Source organism: Acanthochromis polyacanthus, chromosome 5 (assembly GCF_021347895.1).
Source record: "Acanthochromis polyacanthus isolate Apoly-LR-REF ecotype Palm Island chromosome 5, KAUST_Apoly_ChrSc, whole genome shotgun sequence".
NCBI classification, from domain to species: domain Eukaryota; kingdom Metazoa; phylum Chordata; class Actinopteri; family Pomacentridae; genus Acanthochromis; species Acanthochromis polyacanthus.
The window spans coordinates 1,875,004-1,899,306 of NC_067117.1; the positions used below are offsets into that span (position 1 = coordinate 1,875,004).

Here is a 24,303-nt window from a genome sequence, read left to right on the forward strand (position 1 = left end):
GTGATTTGCAGGATAAACTTGGAATATTTTCACTTTTCAGAAACGAGTATTAAACGAGCAGCAGATCTTTCAGTGCAGACGTGTTTTAGGTGCTGGAATCATCACTTTTAGCTTGAAAACGGAGCTTTTATCTACAGACGACAGGACGTTTGGTCCAAATTATGGTGGGTTTTGCAGGCCGACCTTGTCTTTACGGTGCTTCTTTGGCTTCATGCAAAATTTAGCTTAATTTGTGTGTCTTTGTTACCACTTTTGTGGCAGCAAAGACGCACAAATTGAGCTAAATTGTTGACACGCGCATTAACACACAGTTTAGCTCAGTTTTGCATGTGCACACACCAGAGATCAGAGCACTTTTGGGTGGCATCAGGGCTTCCCCCTTGTTCAGACATCCTTCCTGACAAATGCATGTCAGCCTCTTTGATGTGGAGTGTGTGTTGTGTGCATGTGACGGTGTGTGAGGTCTGTACTGTAGACCACCAGAGGCTCATTCAGTCACTAAACCCATTGTGGACTACAGAGGCCTCCTTGTCCTCACGGCTCCGCTATGATTAACTCAACGTGCCGTTTCCCCTTTTTCTAATGAAGTCACAGAGCCGCCACTAGATTGGAATTTAATCTTTTGTTGGTTTTAGCCCATGAAGTGGATCAGATTGTTAGTGTAGAATTAAACAGAATTCCTCTTTTTTTTCTAGCTTTGTGTGCGTCATGCTGGCTGGTTCCTCCCTAAAAAACACGTTTATTTAAACCTCCAGACCTCAAAAACCGCCGGCCAGTTTGAGCGTTTTGTTGCTTTTTTAAAAACAAATCTGCTTAAATGTCACCGAAACTGTAAAAACAGACGGTTCTGTCATGTGTGACCTGCAGCATAAGCAAATTAGTGAGATTTATTTAAAATCACATCAGTGTTCTCTAAAAACAAGCCACATGCATTAAAAGGATTTTACGAAGAAGTAGTTGGAGAAACATGTTTCTACAGATGAACAGAGAGGAAAAGTCTGGAAACATGGAGATGGATAACTATCTGCAGTATGTAGAGACAAAACGACCACAAAACTGCCCCAAAAAGACACAAAATGACAAAAACAAGAGACAAAATCTGAAAAATGTGACGCAAAATCGCAAAAAACGAGACGGATTCATCAAAATGAGACACAAAATCACCAAAATGAGACACAAAATCACAAAAACAAGATGGAAGGTCATCAAAACAAGACACAAAATCACCAAAATGAGACACAAAATCACAAACCCGAGATGCAAAATCGCAAAAAACGAGAGGGATTCATCAAAACGAGATACAAAATCCCAAAAAATAAAGTGAGACACGAAATCTCAAAACCAAGATGTAAAATCACTAAACGGAGATGCAAAATCACAGAAATTAGACAAAAAGTCACAAATGAGACACAAAATCATCTAAACCGTGACGCAAAATCACAAACCCGAGACATAAAACTGAAAATTTGAGACAAAATCACAAAACGAGATGAAAAATTACAAAACCGAGACACAAAATCTTCAAAACCAAGATCTCAAATCACAAAAATAAGGCACAAAAATGACCAACAAGATGCAAAACGAAGATGACAACAGACTGAGAGTAAAACCAAAGATGATGGATGAATAAATAAAGTCAGCATGGCTCAGAAACAGAAGAGGAGGTTGGTGGAGATCATCCAGCATGGAGAAACATCTTAGTAGAATAGAGTCGTGTGAAAAAGTCCATGTAGATTAGACCAATTATTTTTACTATATGGGTTCCTTTTCTTCAACTTCTGTAAAAATAATGAGATAAATGTGATTTCTGAGTTCTCTCTGCTTCTGTTCTTAGTCGTGTTGTTTCCACGGAGGTTCAGGATTTTAGATTGTTGTGAAAAATGAACCACAGTAAGAGAAAAATGTGAAACATTCAGAAACCGCTTGGACTTCAGAGGGGTAAACACGCCTCGAACATGTTATTACGAGAGTCAGAGAAGCCGTGTCGCTGCAGGACGTCCAAACATGAAACCTAGAAGAACCATAACAGCAGCCCTCTGTGGTTTTGGCCTCAGCTCCTCCTGGATCCGGTGTCGGTATCTGCTTCGTAGACGACACAGGAATGTGGCGGCCGAACGTGTAGCCGAGGTTTTGGCTACGAATCGACACACATTCCTCAAAGTAAACATCAGCCTCGTACAGTCTGTCCCCGTCCAGAGTTATCATCTTTAACAGGAACAGCTTTTCATCTACAGCCCCTGTGAGGCTGCAGCACGGAGGTTATTAGCTTAGCTTAGCATGGGGATTGTCGTTTTTACACTCCTGCTAAATGTCCGTAGAAAACAAATAAGAGTTTATTTTATTATTACATGGATTTTATACCATGTACACACATCTGGACTAACAGTTTACCTCCTGTTTTCCTTGTCTTTATGCTAAGCTAAGCTAATCGGCTGCTTGCTCAGCTACAAAGCTAATAATAAATTTCCCAAAATTATGAAGTGTGATCACACACAACGGCAATAAAAAGACACAAAACTGCAATAAAAAGACACAAAATGACTGCAAAAACACACAGAATTACTGCTAAAAGACAGAATTACTTCAAAAAGACGACACAACGATAAAGACAAAATTTCTGTAAAAAGACACAATATAACTGCAAAATCACTGCAACGACACACAAAATGATGATAAAGGCGCGCAATATGGTGATAAAAGCGCACAATGACGATAAAAGCTCACAATATGGTAAAAAAACACACAAAATGATGATAAAAGCTCACAATGTGGTGATAAAAACACACAATGATGATAAAAGCTCACAATATGGTAAAAAACACACAAAATGATGATAAAAGCTCACAATGTGGTGATAAAAACACACAATGATGATAAAAGCTCACAATATGGTAAAAAACACACAAAATGATGATAAAAGCTCACAATGTGGTGATAAAAACACACAATGATGATAAAAGCTCACAATATGGTAAAAAAACACACAATGATGATAAAAGCTCACAATATGGTAAAAAAACACACAAAATGATGATAAAAGCTCACAATATGGTGATAAAAACACACAATGACGATAAAAGCTCACAATATGGTAAAAAAAAACACACAATGATGATAAAAGCTCACAATGTGGTGATAAAAACACACAATGATGATAAAAGCTCACAATATGGTAAAAAAACACACAATGATGATAAAAGCTCACAATATGGTGATAAAAACACACAATGACGATAAAAGCTCACAATATGGTAAAAAAAACACACAATGATGATAAAAGCTCACAATATGGTAAAAAAACACACAAAATGATAAAAGCTCACAATGTGGTGATAAAAACACACAATGATGATAAAAGCTCACAATATGGTAAAAAACACACACAATGATGATAAAAGCTCACAATATGGTGATAAAAACACACAATGATGATAAAAGCTCACAATATGGTGATAAAAACACACAATGACGATAAAAGCTCACAATATGGTAAAAAAAACACACAATGATGGTAAAAGCTCACAATGTGGTGATAAAAACACACAATGATGATGATAAAAGCTCACAATATGGTGATAAAAACACACAATGACGATAAAAGCTCACAATATGGTAAAAAAAACACACAATGATGATAAAAGCTCACAATATGGTGATAAAAACACACAATGACGATAAAAGCTCACAATATGGTAAAAAAAACACACAAAATGACGATAAAAGCTCACAATATGGTAAAAAAACACACAATGATGATAAAAGCTCACAATATGGTAAAAAAAACACACAAAATGACGATAAAAGCTCACAATGTGGTGATAAAAACACACAATGATGATAAAAGCTCACAATATGGTAAAAAAACACACAATGATGATAAAAGCTCACAATGTGGTGATAAAAACACACAATGATGATAAAAGCTCACAATATGGTGAAAAAAACACACAAAATGACGATAAAAGCTCACAATATGGTGATAAAAACGCTAAATGACGATAAAAGTTCACAACATAGTGATACAAACACATAAAATGACGATAAAAGCTCACAATATGGTGATAAAAACGCTAAATGACGATAAAAGTTCACAACATAGTGATACAAACACATAAAATGACGATAAAAGCTCACAATATGGTCATAAAAACACACAAAATGACGATAAAGGCACACAAAATGACGATAAAAACACAATATTGCTGCAAAGACACACAAAACTGCTGCAAAGAGACACAAAGACCAATAAAATCACATAATTGTTGTACAAGTTTATAACCTAGATGTCTATAAATGTTTATTTCCAAGATTATATAGTAGGTGAACCTATGGGTGGATTAGCAGAGCTTTCTTTAATTTAGATGCTTCCAGCTTCACAACCAGCTTTTTCAATCCTTTGATTAATTAATATCGTAAACTGTAGGGAGAAAAAAAAGTCCAGTGACATGTCTTAATTTTATTTAATCCTGCTAAAAATCCAGAAACCCACAGAAATCAGGTTCCTGTCGTAAACGATGAAGGAAAAATGGCTTATTCTCACATCTTTGGTGTTTTTGCTCTAAAGTATCCCTGAAATCTACAGATGTGGAAGAACGGACTAAAACCAACTTAACCCTGAGTAAAGGCACACAGTCCCTCCCTGAGCAGGTTGATGATTAACAGCAGTTTCTTTCTGTTGAGGTTTTGTTCTGACTCACGCATTAATAATGAGGCTGAGGATTGGAGGTAGATCTGTTAATCAGGTGTGACTCCATGTTGACTTTGTGTTAATGAATGTCCGAGGAAGATTAGATTCAAGTTGAATCATTTTTAAAGGTTTCTGAGCTGGAAGCTGCAATGATCCACGGCATTCCAGTGGAAATGAACGGCTGCTATTGTGGCCGTTTCTGAATGAATTTCCATCATAAGTATCAATAGCTCGGTTGTTTACCCGGCCGATTCATATTCATGCCTCTTCTCAGGCTTTTATTAGACACAGAGTGGATTTGTCTTAAATGGATATTTCCTGTTTTCATGCCTTTCTTTTATTATTTCCGGCCCTTTAACGCTCCGGGCCGATAGAAGCTCACATTCAGTCTGTTGGGCTGCAGCGTCTTTGATCCACGGCAGCGATACGTCCGCCTGAGGGAGTCGCATCAAAGAGCTGAAGGATGAAGACGTTTGACTGGCTGCACGCGTTCCACTCATTTGTGGGAATCGTCCCGTTGAGAGGGCAGGACAGGCCCGGCGGCGGCAGGAAGTGACCAATAAAGGCGGCGTCGATAAGATCGGACGATCCCCTCAGGAGCAACTCATCAGAACTCAGTTATTCTAGTCAGGGTAGTCAGAATAAGCTGCACAGCCGGCCGACCGTCTTATCTGGAATAAGCCCGGATGTCTCACAAAAACTCAGTCATTCATTATCAGGGTGAAACAGCACATTATTCCTGAGTAATGTTTGTTTTCTGGCAGGTACAGCACGCAGCTTCACGCCCAGAGTTCACTGGTTTTAGCCCTCCATCTGATGAACGTCATCTTTAATGGTATTTATCACAGAAGCAGACGTCTCCTGGAGCATGTAGCTGACCCATAAATTAACCTCTGCTTCTTAGAAATACAGGAAATGCTCGACTTGCGTTGGAGTTCTGTTCCTACAAATCGATGTAAGTCGATTTTCACCATAAGTCGGAACTCCGGCGAAAATGTAGACACAGCCGTTACGTACACCACAGACACCCATTAGTTCTTCGGAAAAGTCATCAATACCAACAACTTTCATGCATGTAAGAGTCTGACTTTCACTTGGAGCCATAATGACGGGCAAAAAGTTAGTGAGTGTAGCATAATCCAAAATGGAAATGACCAAAGAATGGAAACAAAGCCGTCTTAAAGCGCCGCGTGACGACGTATTCATCCGCTCAGCTCGCCAACTAGTTCCACGTAAGCACTTCTGACAGAGTGACGAAACGGTGTACGTTGAGGACGTCATAACCAGAGGACCAAGAATGCACAGGCTGCTGTCATAACCTGAGGACTTCCTCTAATGATTTGTCTGCCAGTTTGGCTGTTTACTCAGAACTACGGTACCCATGATCCCAGGGTATGGTTGCTGCCAAAATAAGAAATCAGGTTGACTCAAGCTGCAGTCTTCAGCACTGAAAACAGAAATTTAATGTAAATTGCTGATGCTAATTTTTAACAAGTTTTAGCGGTATTGTCAATCAGTAATCGATAACACAAAGTAAGCCTTGCAAACCCTGTAACATACACCGATGAATGCTTCTTGGTTGCTCTAACCTCTACGACACGTCTTTCATTAACCCTCTCTGAAGTCTTTATCATGGTGCCCATTGCTGACTAAACTCCCACGATGCTCTCTGCTTGTGTAGCTTTTGTATTGTCTTCTGCCTTATCTGTTAATGATTTAGCCGATTATAAACACATTAACTACAATTAATCAGTTAACTGGTAATCATTAACGTCTCTGGTCTTAGGGCGTCCCAGGATTCTGGTTTACCTCTCATCTACCAGAACACCTGAATTCAGCCGAGCGCAGAAGGTCGAGTGCACGTTTTAAAGTGAAATAACTGTTGAATTTAGGGCTACAACTACCTAGTAGTTTGCTCGATTAATCGATAAGTTATTTGACATTTTTCACAATTTTCTCCCAAAGCTCAAGATGAAAAAATGGGCACCAAAGGGGTCCAAAGAAAAGTCTAAGGGGCCACAAGGTGCTTTGTAATCTGCAGTGAATGAGGTGTTTTAGCCATGCTGACTCACTGTACGGATGGGTTAGTTGGCTGGTCAGCCCCTGGTTTTGGTGGAAATATCTCAACAGGATGAATCGCTGCTGAATGCTACGCAGGGATGAATCCTGCCATTCCGGTGACCTCCTACATGTTTGTAGGACAGTTTGGCTTTAACTGAAACTCCACAACAACCTTCTGATGTTTGTTCTTGTGCCCTTCAAGATGACTTTGTCTTTAGATTCTTAGTAAAGTTCAGTGCTGGAAAATGTTCTGGTTCTACATGTACATTATTATCCAAGTGACCTCAAGCTTTTGAACGGTGGCGTACATCCATGAAGGAAAGTGACGCAGCAAGTTTGAGGACCTTCCTCCATCTGTAGGTTGTCAGGCCTCACATGCAGCTGATAGGTGGGGTCGCTGCTATAGATAGACGGGGTGTAGGTAAGAAGGAATCTCCAACTGTGCTGTCAGAGCTAAAGGTAGGTCTGGTTTTTACTGAGCAGCTCGGGACGACTTGGCCTCCGTAACGAGCAGCATAAAGGATCAACTTTACAGTTCTAACAGAGCAGCACCTCATGATCGTCTGCTCCTCAAGGATGCCCTAAACCGGAGGCCTTGGACTCCTGAAGTTACGTCAGGGGTCAGAAGTGCATCCTAGCAGCAGATGAGGCGACACAATACGAGTCCTGCTGCTTAAAGTATGAGGAGGGAGCAGGGAAACGGGACTCTTTAAGTCCCCAAAACCTGTTTATTTCAGCCCCCTGAGATGCTAGCAAACAACAAGAACGGGCTTTCCTGGAAAAGGTCAAGAGACGGCGGACACGTCGGTGGATAAGGAAGCGCATTCCTCGGTGCTGGTGCTTCTTTTCTGTCTTTTCACACTTTGTTCCTCCTCCACGGCGCCGTGTGAAAGGACCAGATGCCCCTCTCTGTGCCGGCAGATGGAGGGATTGTTTCCCCGGTTTAATGAAGGCAGGCTGCTGGAGGCTTATCCCCGGTTACCTCGGTCATTGATATGCTCTCGAGGCGTCCACCGGCTTTGTTCGGCGTCAATGGGAGGGCTGGGTCCAGAGGCTGGGTGGCGGGTGTCCTGACAGGTCGCCTTTCAGTGGAGGGCTGAGATGGTAGAGGATAAACAAGGATGGCTTTCTGAGACCTGACGGCCCGGCAGAAGTTAGCTTTTATTAGATGTTAATGTCCGAGGTGGTTTGTTTTGTAGTGTATGTTCTGAGTTTGCATCAGACTTTGTTTATATGTGCAGTTCAGGTTCTTGGCTTTAATTTAACTGGTTTTATATAAACTTTGATAAAGTCTAGATGGATGGGTGGATGGTTTATGGATGGATGAATGGATGATTGATAGATGGACAAATGTGATCAAGCTCCAGAAGTTCTTGATAAATCATTATTGGATATACCCAGTTAATCAGCGCTCCATAATCCACAAATGTACAAATTATACAAAGCTGAAACGCCTCAAGTGTGAGTATTTTCTATTTTTTCCTCCTCTGTCACAGTAAACTGAATATCTTTGGATTAAAATGAAACATTTTGCACCATTTCCAGACATTTTCTAAACCAAACTCATCCATTAATCCAGAAAATAAGCATCCGTTGGAGTTGTGCAGAGCTTTTGTCTTTCTTTATTTTAAAGTGGATCCTTTGATGTGCTTCTTACTGTTGAACAAAGAGCAGATCTGCTCAGCTGCTGGATGACCTCTGTGATCCAACAACAGTCCTGATAAACGTTTATCTCGCAGATAATCTCCGTTTGAAGTCCTTCGGGACGGCGGCTATCGCTGGAAAAAGTCAAAACACAAACCAAATAATTGATTTATCCCGGGGAGGTCTTTGAAACGCTCCGATCCTTGAAGCTGCGGAAATGGAAGAGCGCCTCAAACGGAAATATTATTTTCCATTTCTGTCCATTTAATCCATTTGGTTTGGCCGTGATCCGGCTGCTTATCAGCTGGTGCACATTAGGGACCAAATGGAGATCTGTTTGGGTCGTAAGTGGCTTTAAAATGGCTGATTTTGTTAGAGTAATGAGGCCTAATGGACGTCCAGGACTCGTTTAGCAGGAACCAGGAGTTTCCAGGACTGTGCTGGGAATCTTACTGTACATGTGTTTTCATTCAGGATGCCTCCAGCTTTCTGTGGCTTTCTCTGAGCCTCGGTTAGATCTGCTGTGGAGCACGTAGTCCGGGTTTGTCGCTGAAGCCGCTAACGCTGTTTGTTGTCGACACACTGAGGCCCAATGTGAGGGTTGTTTGTGTTTCCACGGGAGGATGTCGGGTTTCACGTCCTGTAAATTAATTTGGAGAGCAGAGTTTATTTGTACAGAGCGTTTCTCACACACAGAGGGCTTTTTTACACCAAAACAAACAGGGATGAGCGATGCAGTCCTGAAAGATTGTTGTTTGTGCTTCAACCCTCTGAACTCCAAACAGTTTCTGGGCTTTTTTTACTCACTGTGGGCTCATTTTTCACTCCAATATAAACTCCTGCACCTCTGTGGAAGCGCAGAACGACGTATATATCAGAAAAGTTGTTTATTTGTGTTGCAAACGCTGAAGGAATGTGCAGTGAGCATGTCCAACACCCACATGTGTTCTGAATAGTGGAAGAATGTTGGCTCTGGTATTTTAATGTCATTCCATTCTTATCTGTTTCATATAAAAACACTCTGAAACATCCTTGAATTTCTGTCATGTGACCGTTACTCCCAGCCGACTTATTAAGGGTGTAACGGTTGTGTGGAGGAGTGTAGAATTTTTTCTTTTTTACAGAATCTGGTTAGAGCAAGTTGTTTGGGTTTTTTTTTTGTGTGTGTGGAATTTTAATCCAGACTAAAGAGGTTTAATTTTAAAGATGACGTGGCTTTCAGTTCTGTTTTGGTGTTCTTTCTTTCCATCTTGTTTTACGCCTTTCTCCCCAAAAGAAAAAACGGATTTACTTCTACTAAAGTAATATTGAATTCTTACTTTCTTCACATATCCACCAGTGTTTAGAGCAGGGGTGTCCTACATGAGGCCCGTGGTCCTCCAGAGGGTCCAATCCGGCCCTCAAAGTGTAAAAATTACAGAGAAGACATTAACTGCTGATTGTAAATTAGTAAAACTATAAATTTAAAATCATTTCTACACCATGACAAGTTGTTTGGATCAGAAAGTAAAACACTAGATTGTTCTTTTGTAATATTTTGTCTGACTTTTGTCATTTTTGTCTTGTTTTTTTTCTTTCATTTGTCTCACTTTTCTCACTTGTGTATTTTGTCTATTTTTGTTGTTGTTTTGTTCGTTTTTTGTCATTTTTGTGGCTTGTTTGTGTCCCTTTTTTTTGTTGTTGTTGCTTCAAAACTTTTTTGTAAAATTCTTTTGTTTCGTGTCGTTTCTCATTTTTGTAATATTTTGTCTTGTTTTTTAATCTGACTTGACGTTTTCCTCACTTTTGTCATTTTGTATTTCCTTTTTGTCTCGTTCTCATTTTTGTCTCACTTGTTTTTGTCTTATTTTAGTGTTTTGCTTTATTTGTCGAGTTTTATTTGCTTTGCTTGTGTCTGTATTTTTTGTGTCGTTTGGGCCTTTGTCATTTTTTTGTCTTGTTTGTGTCCATTTTTGTCACTCTCTTTTTTTTTTTTTTCATGTTGTCTCGTTTTTTGTGTTTTGTGTGTGGTTTTTGCCGTGCTGTGGTCTTTGCTTGTCTCACTTTTGTGTATTTTCTTGTTTTGTTTCTCACTTTGGTCATTTTTGGTTTCGTTTGTCATTTGTGTATTTTTTTGGCTTTGTAAGTTTTTTTTTTTTTTTTTTTTTTTTTTGGTCTAACTTTTTGTCCCTTTTTTGTTTTGTTTCGTTTGTCTCATTTTCTGTCATTTTCTTTCTCGCTTTTGTCATTTTTGTCTCATTTTTTTGTAAGATTTTGCCTTGTTTTTGTTGCTTTTTTTGTTGTTTAGATCATAAAGTAAAATACTAATACGTTTTTCTGCTGTGATTCTACTGGTCTGAATGTGGAAGCTTAGCTAGAACTCGCTGCTTTAGGAGATCCTGATGATAAACCTGTTTTAATAAACCCTCGTAGAGCGGCGGTCGGGTGTCTATAGAGCGGCGGTCGGGTGTCTGTAGAGCGGCGGTCGGGTGTCTGTAGAGCGGCGGCGGTCGTGTCTCTGTAGAGCGGCGGCGGTCGTGTCTCTGTAGAGCGGCGGCGGTCGTGTCTCTGTAGAGCGGCGGTCGGGTGTCTGTAGAGCGGCGGTCGGGTGTCTGTAGAGCGGCGGTCGTGTCTCTGTAGAGCGGCGGTCGTGTCTCTGTAGAGCGGCGGTCGGGTGTCTGTAGAGCGGCGGTCGGGTGTCTGTAGAGCGGCGGTCGTGTCTCTGTAGAGCGGCGGTCGTGTCTCTGTAGAGCGGCGGTCGTGTCTCTGTAGAGCGGCGGTCGTGTCTCTGTAGAGCGGCGGTCGTGTCTCTGTAGAGCGGCGGTCGTGTGTCTGTAGAGCGGCGGTCGTGTGTCTGTAGAGCGGCGGTCGGGTGTCTGTAGAGCGGCGGTCGGGTCTCTGTAGAGCGGCGGTCGTGTCTCTGTAGAGCGGCGGTCGTGTCTCTGTAGAGCGGCGGTCGGGTGTCTGTAGAGCGGCGGTCGTGTCTCTGTAGAGCGGCGGTCGTGTCTCTGTAGAGCGGCGGTCGGGTGTCTGTAGAGCGGCGGTCGGGTCTCTGTAGAGCGGCGGTCGGGTGTCTGTAGAGCGGCGGTCGTGTCTCTGTAGAGCGGCGGTCGTGTCTCTGTAGAGCGGCGGTCGTGTGTCTGTAGAGCGGCGGTCGTGTGTCTGTAGAGCGGCGGTCGTGTGTCTGTAGAGCGGCGGTCGTGTCTCTGTAGAGCGGCGGTCGGGTGTCTGTAGAGCGGCGGTCGTGTCTCTGTAGAGCGGCGGTCGGTGTCTGTAGAGCGGCGGTCGGGTGTCTGTAGAGCGGCGGTCGGGTGTCTGTAGAGCGGCGGTCGGGTGTCTGTAGAGCGGCGGTCGTGTCTCTGTAGAGCGGCGGTCGGGTGTCTGTAGAGCGGCGGTCGTGTCTCTGTAGAGCGGCGGTCGGGTCTCTGTAGAGCGGCGGTCGGGTCTCTGTAGAGCGGCGGTCGGGTGTCTGTAGAGCGGCGGTCGTGTCTCTGTAGAGCGGCGGTCGTGTCTCTGTAGAGCGGCGGTCGGGTGTCTGTAGAGCGGCGGTCGGGTGTCTGTAGAGCGGCGGTCGTGTCTCTGTAGAGCGGCGGTCGTGTCTCTGTAGAGCGGCGGTCGTGTCTCTGTAGAGCGGCGGTCGTGTCTCTGTAGAGCGGCGGTCGTGTCTCTGTAGAGCGGCGGTCGGGTGTCTGTAGAGCGGCGGTCGGGTCTCTGTAGAGCGGCGGTCGGGTCTCTGTAGAGCGGCAGTAGGGTCTCTGTAGAGCGGCAGTAGGGTCTCTGTAGAGCGGCAGTAGGCTGTCTGTAGAGCAGATTTTGCAGCGTTACGTAACCAGGCTCTCCTCTGTCCTTCCCTGCTGGTTCTGGTGATGTTTGGCGGCTCACGAATCACAGCTTGTTCTGTGTCAAACTGGTGGTTTTGTTTGTTTGTTCCTGAATGTTTTCTTGGAGTGGGAACGGCTTGTTTTTGTCCCGTCCAGCTCAGAATAACACAGAAAATCTCCTGCATGTGACGGCGAACGACCTCGACACAACCACAACCCTGCGGCTTCTGATGCTTTCTGTCCTATGACTGTCGGGACAAGCCTCAGTGGGCCTGGATGCCGCTTTTAATACCAGCGTTTGGCCATGCGGGGGTTAAAGGTTAGAGCTGGAGGAAGGGCTTTTATTGACACTGCAGGACAGACATTAACATATCGGCTTTTCTGGGTATTCAGCCTCTTATCTTTGATTCATGTGGAAGTCAAACACACAAGAAATACTGTTTTAAAATGACTGGAAACCAACAAGGAAGGTTTGAACAGCTTCAGCTTGTCTTTTAAAGACATAGAATAGAAGTTATTTTTATAACAGATTACTAAAACATCATCAAATGATTGAAAAGAACACCCGTCTAAAACATCCTGGACTCCTAATGCCTTAATACGTCCAAATAATATTCCAAATAACATAAAATCTGACCCATAAAAGAAAAACTTAAGCCAGCAAAAATGTGTTTTTCCTTTAAAATTATTAAAAATAGCCGCAGAGTAACTTTCTTTTAATTATTGAATTAATTTCTCAGATGTTTTTTTTTTTTTTCTTTTTTTGTCGCTTTGTAACTTTTTTGTCTAATTTTTTTTCTGCGTTTTGTTTTGGGTCGTTTGTCACATTTTTGTCATTTTGTGTCTCATTTTGGTAATATTTTGTCTTGGTTTTTTGTCTGACTTATCGTTTGTGTTGTTTTGTTTCTCGCTTTGTCATTTTTTTGTCATATTTGTGTCATTTGTGTAATTTCTTCATCACGGGTATCTGGAATTGATCGATACAGTGTTTTACTTTATGATCAAAATGACAAAAATCTGACAAAAAAAACAAGAGAAAATATTACAAAAATGACACAAAGTTACAAAGCCACAAAAAATGGACACAAACGAGAAGAAAACGACAAAAATGAGACAAAATAACAGTCAGAGAACAAACAAGAAAAATATCACAAAATGAGACACAAAGAACAATCTAGTATTTTACTTTATGATCCAAAACAACTTGTCATGGTCTAGAAATTATTTTAAATTTATAGTTTTACTAATTTACAATCTGCTGGTAATGGATTGGACCCTCTGGAGGACCACTTTTGGCCCACGGGCCTCATGTTGGACACCCCTACTGAAGGTCCTCTAACTGTTTTACTCCTGAATAGTTTTTGCTCTTAGTCATCAGATGATATACCGTCAGAAATCTGCTCTCTGCTCCAGAAACAACTACTTATAAAGACTTATTAAAGTAAAAACGGGAGTTTTCTGTGGTTTTAGGATGGATTCAGGTCAGGAAGGTTCAACTTTTCACGCTGCAGCACAAAGTTTCTCTCATTTAAAGCTCATCCATGAACAGTGGGAGGCCGTCCTGCAGGCCTTTGTGTGTCTGTGTGTGTGTGTTTCAGTGTGTTTCCATGTTTGTGTGTTGTAGTGTGTGGTTAAACCCCGAGGCGTACTGCGGTGACTCTGGCTCTTCATTTCCTCGAGTCGTGCTGAAACAGGCCCGCTGAGTCACATTACAGGAACGGCTGTGATTCAGAAATGAGTCCGTGTGAGTCAGGAGGATCCATCAGGTCCGTGAGTCACGCTCTGAGTTACCGGAACGCTTCACACCGTCGCCTCAGGACGGCTTTATTCACCGTGTGGTTTAAAGGCCTCGATAACATCACTTTCCATCACCGTAAACACAAAGATTCCTGTAAAACTGACGCCGTCTGAAGGATTTCTGTGATTTACCTCCTGAGTTTGTGTTCATATTACTTAACGATGTTTAATGCTTAATTTTCCGGCTTTAATGAACCGTTTCTTCATGGCTTAACTGGAACAAATCGCTTAAATTAGGGCTGCACCCGATGGTGGACGAATCTGTTGATTATCGGATCAATCGATTGGTTATTCAGCTGTAAACATGTCAGAAAACATTCACATTTAACAAGACGGCAAAATCAAAACAGATAATCGATTAATCGCTCCAGCTTTACGTTGGATAGAACTTCTTAAACATGCAACAATCATCTGATGAATTAATTAAAATGACAGTTCACCTGTAGATGTTTTATCGTTTTAAAGGAAGAACATAAACACAAGCCAGACAAAAGTGCGAAACAAACCAAAAATGAGACGCAAAATGACAAAAGAGAAAAAAGTTAGAAAGCAGCAAAAAGTGGAGACAAATGACACGAAACAAAAGAAGAAAAATTAGACAAAAAAGTAACCAAGTGACAAGAAAATGGACAATCGAGGCAAAACATTACACAAATGAGACAAAAAATGACAAAAGGAACCAAACGACAACACAAGCGAAAGGAAACACAAATCGACGAAAGCATGAGACAAACGACAAAAACCTGACAAATCTACAACCACAGAAGTACTAATTTACAGTCTGCAGTTAATGTCTTCTCTGGAATTATCTCTGAAAACCTGCTTTAGTTTAGATGAAAATAAAACACAGTGAAGCTGTAGTGAAGTGAAAATGCAAAAGGTGTCACTTTTTTGACTCCCAAGCAGCTAAAAATTGAATTGAATTTATTTATTTGATAGGGACGATGCAGTTTAACATAGTTCCATTACTTAGCATGAATCTGATGTGCTGCACGGAGAGTTTATAGCAAATGCTCGTTTCCAACTCAAATGTAGATTATTTGTCTTTTGCCTCGGCTTCATTTAAACTGGTAGGAAACAGATGAAGCACAAAACAAATGATGCATTTTGGGAGCTAAGTCCAGAAAAATCACCATTTTTACCTTTTTTTTTTTTTTAATTGGTCGTTTCTTTAAATCAATACAAAACACAGATACATAGTTTTTGCCTTTTTTGCTTCTAAATTCTCCTTTAGTTTATTTCAAAGTTGTTTGAAAGAGATCAAATCTGTAGATCTTTATGCAAAAAGTCAAGTCGCCTTTAAAACAACTAAAGATTAAGAAAACAAGCAGTGAATTTTCACATTAAAAAACCTGAAACTGGAGAATTTATCAACTGAGTTTGAGACTAAACAGCAAATCTCAGATTATGTGTTTTTTTTCTTGGATCAAAATGCCTGAAATGACAAACTGATGGATTTATTTGTCCTGTTTGTGACTTTACCACCACCCAGTGCTGAATTCTCCGGTGTAAACTGTAATTTTCTGCTGGTTTTAAGCCTGACATTGTCCTCTGTTTACCTGCTTTGTCTCTAATGCTGATTAACGAAGTGTTTTCATGGTAATTAGAGACCGACGGGGGGCCGTTCTGCTTTAATCCTGCTGCTTTCTGAGCAAACGGTCGATGAAATTAAGTCCCGTAATGAGATTAAAGGAGGCTGATGTGTCCTGGTGGCGTCGAGCTTCAATCAGAGGGACAGTGGGAGAGTGGAATATTCATTAGTGGGTAATCTGACAATTAATTAGTGGGTCTTGTCTTTACAAAGCAGCAAAAACTCACTGAAACTTAAATATTCTGTCATTTCTGCTTTAAAAGTGGCTCAATAGTGGCATCTTTATTCCTCTCTTTCTTATTTTTACACAACAATCTTTTCCAGAAGCATTTAGAAACAATATTTACCATTTTTACTGTATTAACGTGTAATCTGGTCATCATTTACTTCGTCTTTTGCCCATAAAATGTCAGATAATTGTGCAAGAAGCTTCCTTAAATGTCTAGTTTTAGTCCAAACCTCAAACTTCAACTTCAATATTCAACAAAAATAAACAAATTGTGACTTTATAGAAAGAAAACTGACTAAAATGATGATTCAAGCGCCAAAATAGTTAATTTTCAGCTGTAAAATAACATTTAAATGACAAAAAAGTACATTTTTATACTAATATGAATTGTTATCTTTGGGTTTTTAATAGTTTGTGCCTCTGATATATTGATTATCTAAAATAAACAAATTCAGGTATTAGAGTTTACGCTTGTTTACATTTATTTTTGCTTTCTGAAGTGATGAAGTTTTGCGAAGCTGCTTTTAATGTCTGTATTAACTGAATTTATTATGAATGAAAAATAAGAAATCTGTTGGTTTGCGATGGAAAAAGATCCACATTTACAGCAACAAAAACCAACATGTTTTCTGTTTGATTTAACAAAACAAAAGCAGCAAATATTCACGTTTCTAAAGCTGGAACTGCAGATTACGGCCAACCTTTTTCAGTAAGGATGTGGGACAAAACACAAACTGAATTTTAGCCGTTTTTCTGCTTTTAACCTGCTTGTAAATTGAGTTTTTACCGGTGAAGTCGTTGAACCTCCCTCTGAGCTCCGTCCTCTCTGGTGTCCCAGCAGGTCAGGGAGACGGAGACGTGGATGCCCATGAAGACCACGCAGACCGTCGCCATGTCGACGCACGCCACCGACGTCGAGGCGTCCGGAGACTCGGCAAACGGGTCGGACTTCGGCTTCACGGACGACGAGGATGAGTACGAGGAGAACGAGGACGACGAAGACGGGTTCAACTACTACTACGAGGACAACTGGTACGACGAGGACGACGAGGACGAAGAGGCCTCCGGGTCTGGAGACGGAGGTTTGTGCTGACGACCAACACACTGAATACATCTATCCCATAATTATAAAGGCTTCGTTAATCTTTGATATTAAAGAAGAATCTGCTTCTTTCCTCAGCAACAACCGTGTCTCCTGGTAGAGAGTCCAAACCCTCAGAGAAGGTGAGAAGCTTCTACTTCCTGTTTCTGCAGGTTTGACGACGTCAGGCCGCGGGTTTGACGACCTCACGCGACACGTTGTTCATGTTACGTTTCTTCTCCTTCAGCCCGACATCGACAACAAGATCCCCGAGCCGGAGGTTCCGGTGCGACCAACTGTCAACGAGGTGGACGTCGTCCAGAAGAGCAACGAGATCCCATTTTTGAGGAAGGAGCCCACAGACGAGTATCCGTCCAACGTCCTAATGTCCCACGCCGGAGAGGACAGCATCTTCAACAAGACGGAGGTCCTGGCAGGTCAGTAGCAGCTCAGAGGCCTTCAAAGTGTCGGTTTCATTAACGAGACGACTGACCAAGTGAAAGTTTAGCCGTTCTCTAGCTTCTGACAGATGTGAGTTCATTCTAGTTTCCTGGTTTACTTTGAATTCAGGAATCTTGGTAAAATATTCAACATAAAAACAAAGAAACACATTCTTCCACCAAACAAACTCCATAAAGATCAGCTCTAAAAAAATACATTATCTTGTGACTTGTTTTGGACTTTCCTCAAATGACACTTTTGGTCATTTTGAAAATTGTTTAGTCATTTTCATGAACTTGTGATTGATTGATTTTTTTCATTTGATTCATTTTGTGTCTTTTTTTGGAAATTCTGTGTGACTTTTAGGTCATTTTGCATTTAGTTTTAAACATTTAGAGTGAGTCTTTAGTTATTTTTGCATCTTTATTTTGAAATTAGGACATCGTTTTGAAGATATGGGTCTTGTTTTGGACATTTGTAGGACATCTTTGGTCATTTTGCATTTTCTTTTGGAGATCTTGACTGTCTTTGGTCGTTTTGGAGATCTTGACTGTCTTTGGTCGTTTTGGAGATCTTTACTGTCTTTGGTCGTTTTGGAGATCTTGACTGTCTTTGGTCGTTTTGGAGATCTTGACTGTCTTTGGTCGTTTTGCGTGTCTGTCTGGCTGTATCTGTTTATCCAAATGGGAAGCCTCCAGGTTGCATCAAACCAAACACCAAGGATGAGTTTTATGTTAATTAGAAGTTTCCGGTCTCAACCGTCTGTCATTTGTCTTCCAGCTCTGATCGCCGGCGGCGCCGTGGGTCTGCTGTTCGCCGTCCTCCTCATCCTGCTGCTCATCTACCGCATGAAGAAGAAGGACGAGGGCAGCTACGACCTGGGAAAGAAACCCATCTACAAGAAAGCCCCGACCACGGAGATCTACGCATAGACCTGACCTACAGACACACTCTCTCACACACACTCTCTCACACACACACATGCACACGCACACACACACACACGCACACACCTCCCTTATAAACCAATCAGGGCCGACGTCCGGCCTCCCAGTGCCTCGTCACCTCCTCATTGGATAAATCTGGAGCGACGCCCCGACGACACAATCGATCGACCGACTGACTCCTCCCACATCCTACCTCCAACCAATCAGAGGCTTTGTTTTTTTTTTTTGTTTTTGTTTTTTTTGGCGAGGAGCAGCAGGAGCGGTTTAAAAACACTTAAACGTTTTGTCTCTTCCGCTTATTTATTCTCGCCTTCAAGGACTTCTTATTTTGACCAGAAAAGGTCCGTCGGTGTCGATGATTCCAGCTCGTGGTGGTTTTTCCTGAGGGAGGCTTGTTTCTGCACTGTGAGACCTTCATGAAAATCACCTTTTAATTCTCCTCAAACCTCCCGTTCCTCCTTCAGTTCACCAGATGAGTAAGCTAAGCTAATCTGGAGTAAAAATAAAACTCAGAAACCAGTCGGACCCAGGTCAGAACGATCTGAAGACGCTGTAAATCCACCGCCGTGCCTCACGGTTTGACTTCACAGGGACCTTTAAGGGCAGTTTGGTTGGTTTTCCTGCAGAAAGACGTTAGCTTAGCTTAGCATAAAGACTGTACAGTTAATGGAACAGGTAGCCTGGTTTAAAGTCTGCTAGCGCTTTTAAAACTAAGATTGACACAAACACTAATGTGTTGGTGTTCTGATAATTCTACTCCGATACGTGCACAAATTTCGCACGTGCACGCTGCTGCGTTTAGCCAGACAGGACACAAAACTCAAGCTCCACTTTAACATTTTATGTCAACATTCATCAAACTATGGATCCACTCAGACTTTTGGCATCAAGTCAGTTAAATCTGAACCTAAAAACAGTCGATTCTAAGTCGACTGAAACACAAACGGCTGCTTTCCATCCAGATTTTACGTACAAATGCGAAATAAATCTCGTTTTCTTGCATCCAGATGGTGCCAATTCTCACATCGGTTCCTCGCTTCTCTCATAATTTGCCATTTTTAAAGCAAAAATATCTTAAAAACTGCATTAGAAACGCAGATTCAACTAAGAATTGACACATTTCATCCTATTACACTGATAAATCCATAACTGGTGACTTTTAGAGGCTTCCTGTTTCCAGTGGATATCAGCAGATGGAGGCTCATTTCAGTCCAGTTAAAACTTAAATTTAATCATTCTTATCTGTAATTTTTTCACAAATTAAAACGTAAATTTGCCCGTTGTTGCTGTTAAACAGATTAAAGTTGCATCTACTGTCAGTGCTGCGACTTTTTTCTGCTGCTTTTCGATGATTTTCTTTTAAAATCAAGAAATATCACAGAAAATGTGAAAATATTCATTTATTGCTGTCGGTGGCTTGCAGACAGAAACGGCAGGTTGCACCAAATTCTCCTTAAACTCATTTTTGTTGGAGTTTTATTGCATTAAAAACTTCATTTTTAATCATTTTCTCTGAAATGTTTCATTTTTTTTATGTACATTCATGAAAACTGGTTAAAAGATGAAACTAAAACTAGTTTAATTATCTGGTCTGTAAACAAATGAAACGGTTAGCGAGCTCTGCTAGCTGCTGCTGTCTGTTTTCAGTCTTAGTGCTAAGCTAGGCTAGCCATATAGATGTGAGTTTTGAAGTAGCGTGTCAGCGAGCTTTGCTAGCTGCTCATATCCGTTTTCAGTTGAAACTCACATCTGTTTGGTTAGCCTACCTTAGCTATGCTCGGCTAGCCCGTCTGTTTTCAGTCTTTGTGCTAAGCTAGGCTAGACTAACCATACAGATGTGAGATTTGATGTAGCATGTTAGCTAGTCGGTTAGCGAGTTCTGCTAGCGGCACCCATCTGATTTCAATTGAAACTCACATCTGTAAGGTTAGCCTAGCTTAGCACAAAGACTGAAAACCGATTTTGGCTAAGCTAACCTGTCTTTGTGCTAAGCTAAGCTAGGCTAACCGTACAATCTTTGCATTTAAAACTGTAATCTGCCAAAAAAAAATGTGGAACTAAACGTTAAATTCCTGCGACTATTTTAGCATCCAGGTGCTAATTGATAAAATTTTGCTGTTTGACAGAACTTGGTACTTTTTTCTTTTTTTTTATTTTAATCGTGAGGTTTTTTTTTTCTCAATAAGCTGCACCGACTGTTGGTTTTTCTCATTTCAATCTGGGTCTACGAGCGTCAAAGCGCTCACATTTCTCTACCAAGGATCTGTAAATAGTCACTGAAAACACAAAAAAACTTAAACTTGGTACTTAGCTGCATCCTGGCAACAGAATTATCTACCAAATATTTAAATGCCAAATTGTTTTTCCCTGCAGTAACGTTGATGTGATTTTACTGTAAATGAGTTTTGATACTGCCGACGCTGATACTAACTCCTCTCCAGTGTTTTCATCGTTTCTCCTCCAGTAGATCAACTCGTTCCCTCTTTTTTTTTTTTGTATTAATTTAACTGTCAAATGATTTTATTGCCTTTCTCCTTCAGGTTGGGGTGTTTCGGCCCTTTTTAAGCTGTTGTATATGTGATTTAAAAGTTTTATATACACTAGTTTGAGATTTTTCAGAGGCAAATAGTTTTGAAACTTTTATTTTGTAAGAGTTTCTATTATCTTTTAGATGACTTTTTTTTTTTTTTTTTGCTTTTGTATTTATGTTTTGTTGTTGTCGTTTGTAGAAGGATTGATTATGTGGTTCATCTCGTTGTCGGGGGTAACCAGCAGACCTCGGGCTGATTTCTAGTTTCATCTAAAAAAAAAAAGTCTAAATTCCCTGAAGATAAGAGAAGCTCCTCAACGCCGATTCAAGACCTTTTTCCTCCCAGAAACCCAAAGCTAATCGCCCAGACGTTGGTGTGAGGATGGACTGACCGTCGATCCTGATAACGGAGCAGAAAAAGCCCGAGGTCTGCTCGGTGAACGTGGAGAGTTTGTTCTGCTGCTTAACGTCACAAACGCCACATGTGAATCACCAGTGGAGTGGAGGAGCCAATGAATCATTGGTTTCTGCATGCAGGTTCTGATTTATTATTGGAAATAAAGCTATTTTTATGCACATTAACATTTTAAAATGCTCCCAGGCTGTGGTTCTTTTATCGTCTGACGTCTTTACTGATTAAAAATGTGAAAAGAAACTGTTTAGAGGGAAATAAGACACAAAACGAACACAGAGAGATGGACGTGATTAGTTCTGGTAAATTCGGTAGAAAATTGTTGCTTCTGCTACAAAAACATTCAAAAATGGCTTCATATGAACATTAAGCTGTCAGAAATTCAAGTTAAAGGTGATTTTTATCGTCTTTAAAGTCGTCCAAACAAACATTCAGGAGTTTAAATGTTGAGGTAAAGTCAAAATGCTTTAAACATGACATTTACTCATTTAAAAGCCTAAAATAAAGAGGAAAAAACAAAGAATTTCTCACAGTTAACACCTGTAATCATCCTGAAAACCTTGGAAAGAGGATGTGAATTCTGAAAAACGAATCGGATGAAACCTTTAAAACAGGAAACCAGCTCACATTTTGGCTCCTAGACGTTATTTTTAGAATAATTAAATTACAGATGAACATTAACGATTCAGAATGTTCTATTTAATGACCTCAATCATGCTAAACAAGCTAGCTGTTGTCTTCAAGCTAAAGTAAAAGTAGCTGAATAAATGAGTAGAAGGATGAAGTTTATCTCCAGAAAAATAAAAAGCAGAAAAAGGAGAATCTCTGAGGTGTTTTATCAGCTCTTAAAAAAGGTTTAAAAAAGGGTTTATTCTGCTGCTGCTCTCTAGGATTCATCGCTGGTGTTGATGTGAAGATCTTTAGCCTCTTTCTCAGTGAGCTAGCATCAACATTCAGCGCCACACTAGCTGCGTTTCCATCACCCTTAGATATGCGCAAAATGTAAATAGCGCAATAAAAAAACTGGTAATGGAAACTCCTGAATTTCAAAAAAGGACTAAAATAGCGCTAAAAAGTTTTTATTCTCTCATGAGGTGGTTTTTCAGACGTTTTGATATTGAAAAATATCGCAAAAGCGCAACGGAAACACTTTCCGCAATTATACGTCACCGGACGTGACGTACCTGGTCACATGACCAGTTCTCTCGGAGTAAACATGGCGCGGTACGTGTGGACAGAAGAGGAGACCGAGACTTTTCTTGCCATTATTCTTGAGAAAAACATCACTGCCATACTAGACAGCAAACAGCAGAGGAATGCAGAGTGTTAGAAGGAGATAGAAACAGGTTTTGGGCGTCCGTCTTCCTGCAGTGAAATCTCACGGGATGATATTTTACAAGAGTTACGATGCTTCTGCCCAGAACAACCTTCAATGGAAACACGTTCAAAGCGCAAATATACTTTGTCGAAATTTTAGAAATATCGCTTTTATTTAGTGAAAAACTGTAATGGAAACCCAGCTAGTGACTCCACGAGATTTAAAACTGAACCCAGAGACCCAGAAACAGACAGGAACACTAAGTTCATGTAAGCGGTGGCTCTATTTTTTGCTTTTAGTTCGTTAAATGACGTTAGAAATGGACTAACCTTGTTTGTCGGGGATTTATTAGTACAGTTAGTGTCTGGTCATATTGTGGTCATTTTATTTCTCTATTGTGGTCATTTTGTGTGTCTCTGTGGTCATTTTATTTTATTTGTGGTCGTTTTGTGTTACTTTGTGGTATCCACCGCCACACTCTGGACTCCAGTAAAATACAACCGCCTCAAAGCTGCTTTAAAATCACAAATTTGCTTGAAAAATAATCAGTGAATGTAAAAATGATGTGAAAATCAAAGTTTTTTTGTCAGAGAATGAACTTTTGCTCATTTTTGTTGATTTAGACTTTTAAAATGTGAAAGTTAGCCTGTAACAGTGATAGTACTGTGTGTGTGTGTGTGTGTGTGTGTGTGTGTGTGTGTGTGTGTGTGTGTGTGTGTGTGTGTGTGTGTGTGTGTGTGTGTGTGTGTGTGTGTGTGTGTGTGTGTGTGTGTGTGTGTGTGTGTGTGTGTGTGTGTGTGTGTGTGTGTGTGTGTGGCTGACATTCATTCAGGTCCATCAGACAAGCTGTTGCCTGTCGTCCTTCTAGCTGCAGGAAAAACACTCACAGGTGACGCCAAAACACCGACGGACACATTCCAGCACAAACACCTTCATACATCATCCTCCAACACACACACACACGCACACACACACACACACACACACACACAGTCGACTTGTTTGTTCAGGACTTAAAAACAACCAGAGCTCAGCGTTAAAGAGCGATTCTGAATTTCTCTCAAATGTTTTTTTGAACAATTCGGTCTCCTTTTCTTTAAATTCTCTCTCTTTGTGGTTGTTTTGTGTCTCTTTGTGTTTGTTTTGTGTCTCTTTGTGGTACTTTTGTGTCTCTTTGTGGTTGTTTTTTGTCTCTGTGGTTGTTTTGTGTCTCTTTGTGGTTGTTTTGTGTCTCTGTGGTTGTTTTGTGTCTCTTTGTGGTTGTTTTGTGTCTCTGTGGTTGTTTTGTGTCTCTTTGTGGTACTTTTGTGTCTCTTTGTGGTTGTTTTGTGTCTCTGTGGTTGTTTTGTGTCTCTTTGTGGTCGTTTTGTGTCTCTTTGTGGTACTTTTGTGTCTCTTTGTGGTCATTTTGTGTCTCTGTGGTTGTTTTGTGTCTCTTTGTGGTTGTTTTGTGTCTCTGTGGTTGTTTTGTGTCTCTTTGTGGTTGTTTTGTGTCTCTGTGGTTGTTTTGTGTCTCTTTGTGGTACTTTTGTGTCTCTTTGTGGTTGTTTTGTGTCTCTGTGGTTGTTTTGTGTCTCTTTGTGGTCGTTTTGTGTCTCTTTGTGGTACTTTTGTGTCTCTTTGTGGTCATTTTGTGTCTCTGTGGTTGTTTTGTGTCTCTTTGTGGTTGTTTTGTGTTTCTTTGTCGTTGTTTTGTGTCTCTGTGGTTGTTTTGTGTCTCTTTGTGGTCGTTTTGTGTCTCTTTGTGGTCATTTGTGTCTCTTTG

General features: G+C 40.9%; 1 protein-coding gene across 2 annotated transcripts in view; it reads left to right on the forward strand.

Moving 5' to 3' along the window:
* The window catches only part of sdc4 (syndecan 4), a 40,163-nt gene extending 18,763 nt beyond the window's left edge, over positions 1 to 21,400 (forward strand). Inside the window, exons 2-5 of one of the 2 annotated variants that reach the window (XM_051948426.1) lie at positions 16,648 to 16,891; positions 16,990 to 17,033; positions 17,138 to 17,327; positions 18,112 to 21,400. In XM_051948426.1, coding sequence (XP_051804386.1) covers positions 16,648 to 16,891; positions 16,990 to 17,033; positions 17,138 to 17,327; positions 18,112 to 18,263 — 630 coding nt within the window. In that variant the 3' untranslated portion in view covers positions 18,264 to 21,400. The remainder of the gene's footprint in view (positions 1 to 16,647; positions 16,892 to 16,989; positions 17,034 to 17,137; positions 17,328 to 18,111) is intronic. The other variant, XM_051948427.1, reaches the window with a different exon arrangement.
* The last annotated feature ends 2,903 nt before the right edge of the window (positions 21,401 to 24,303 follow it).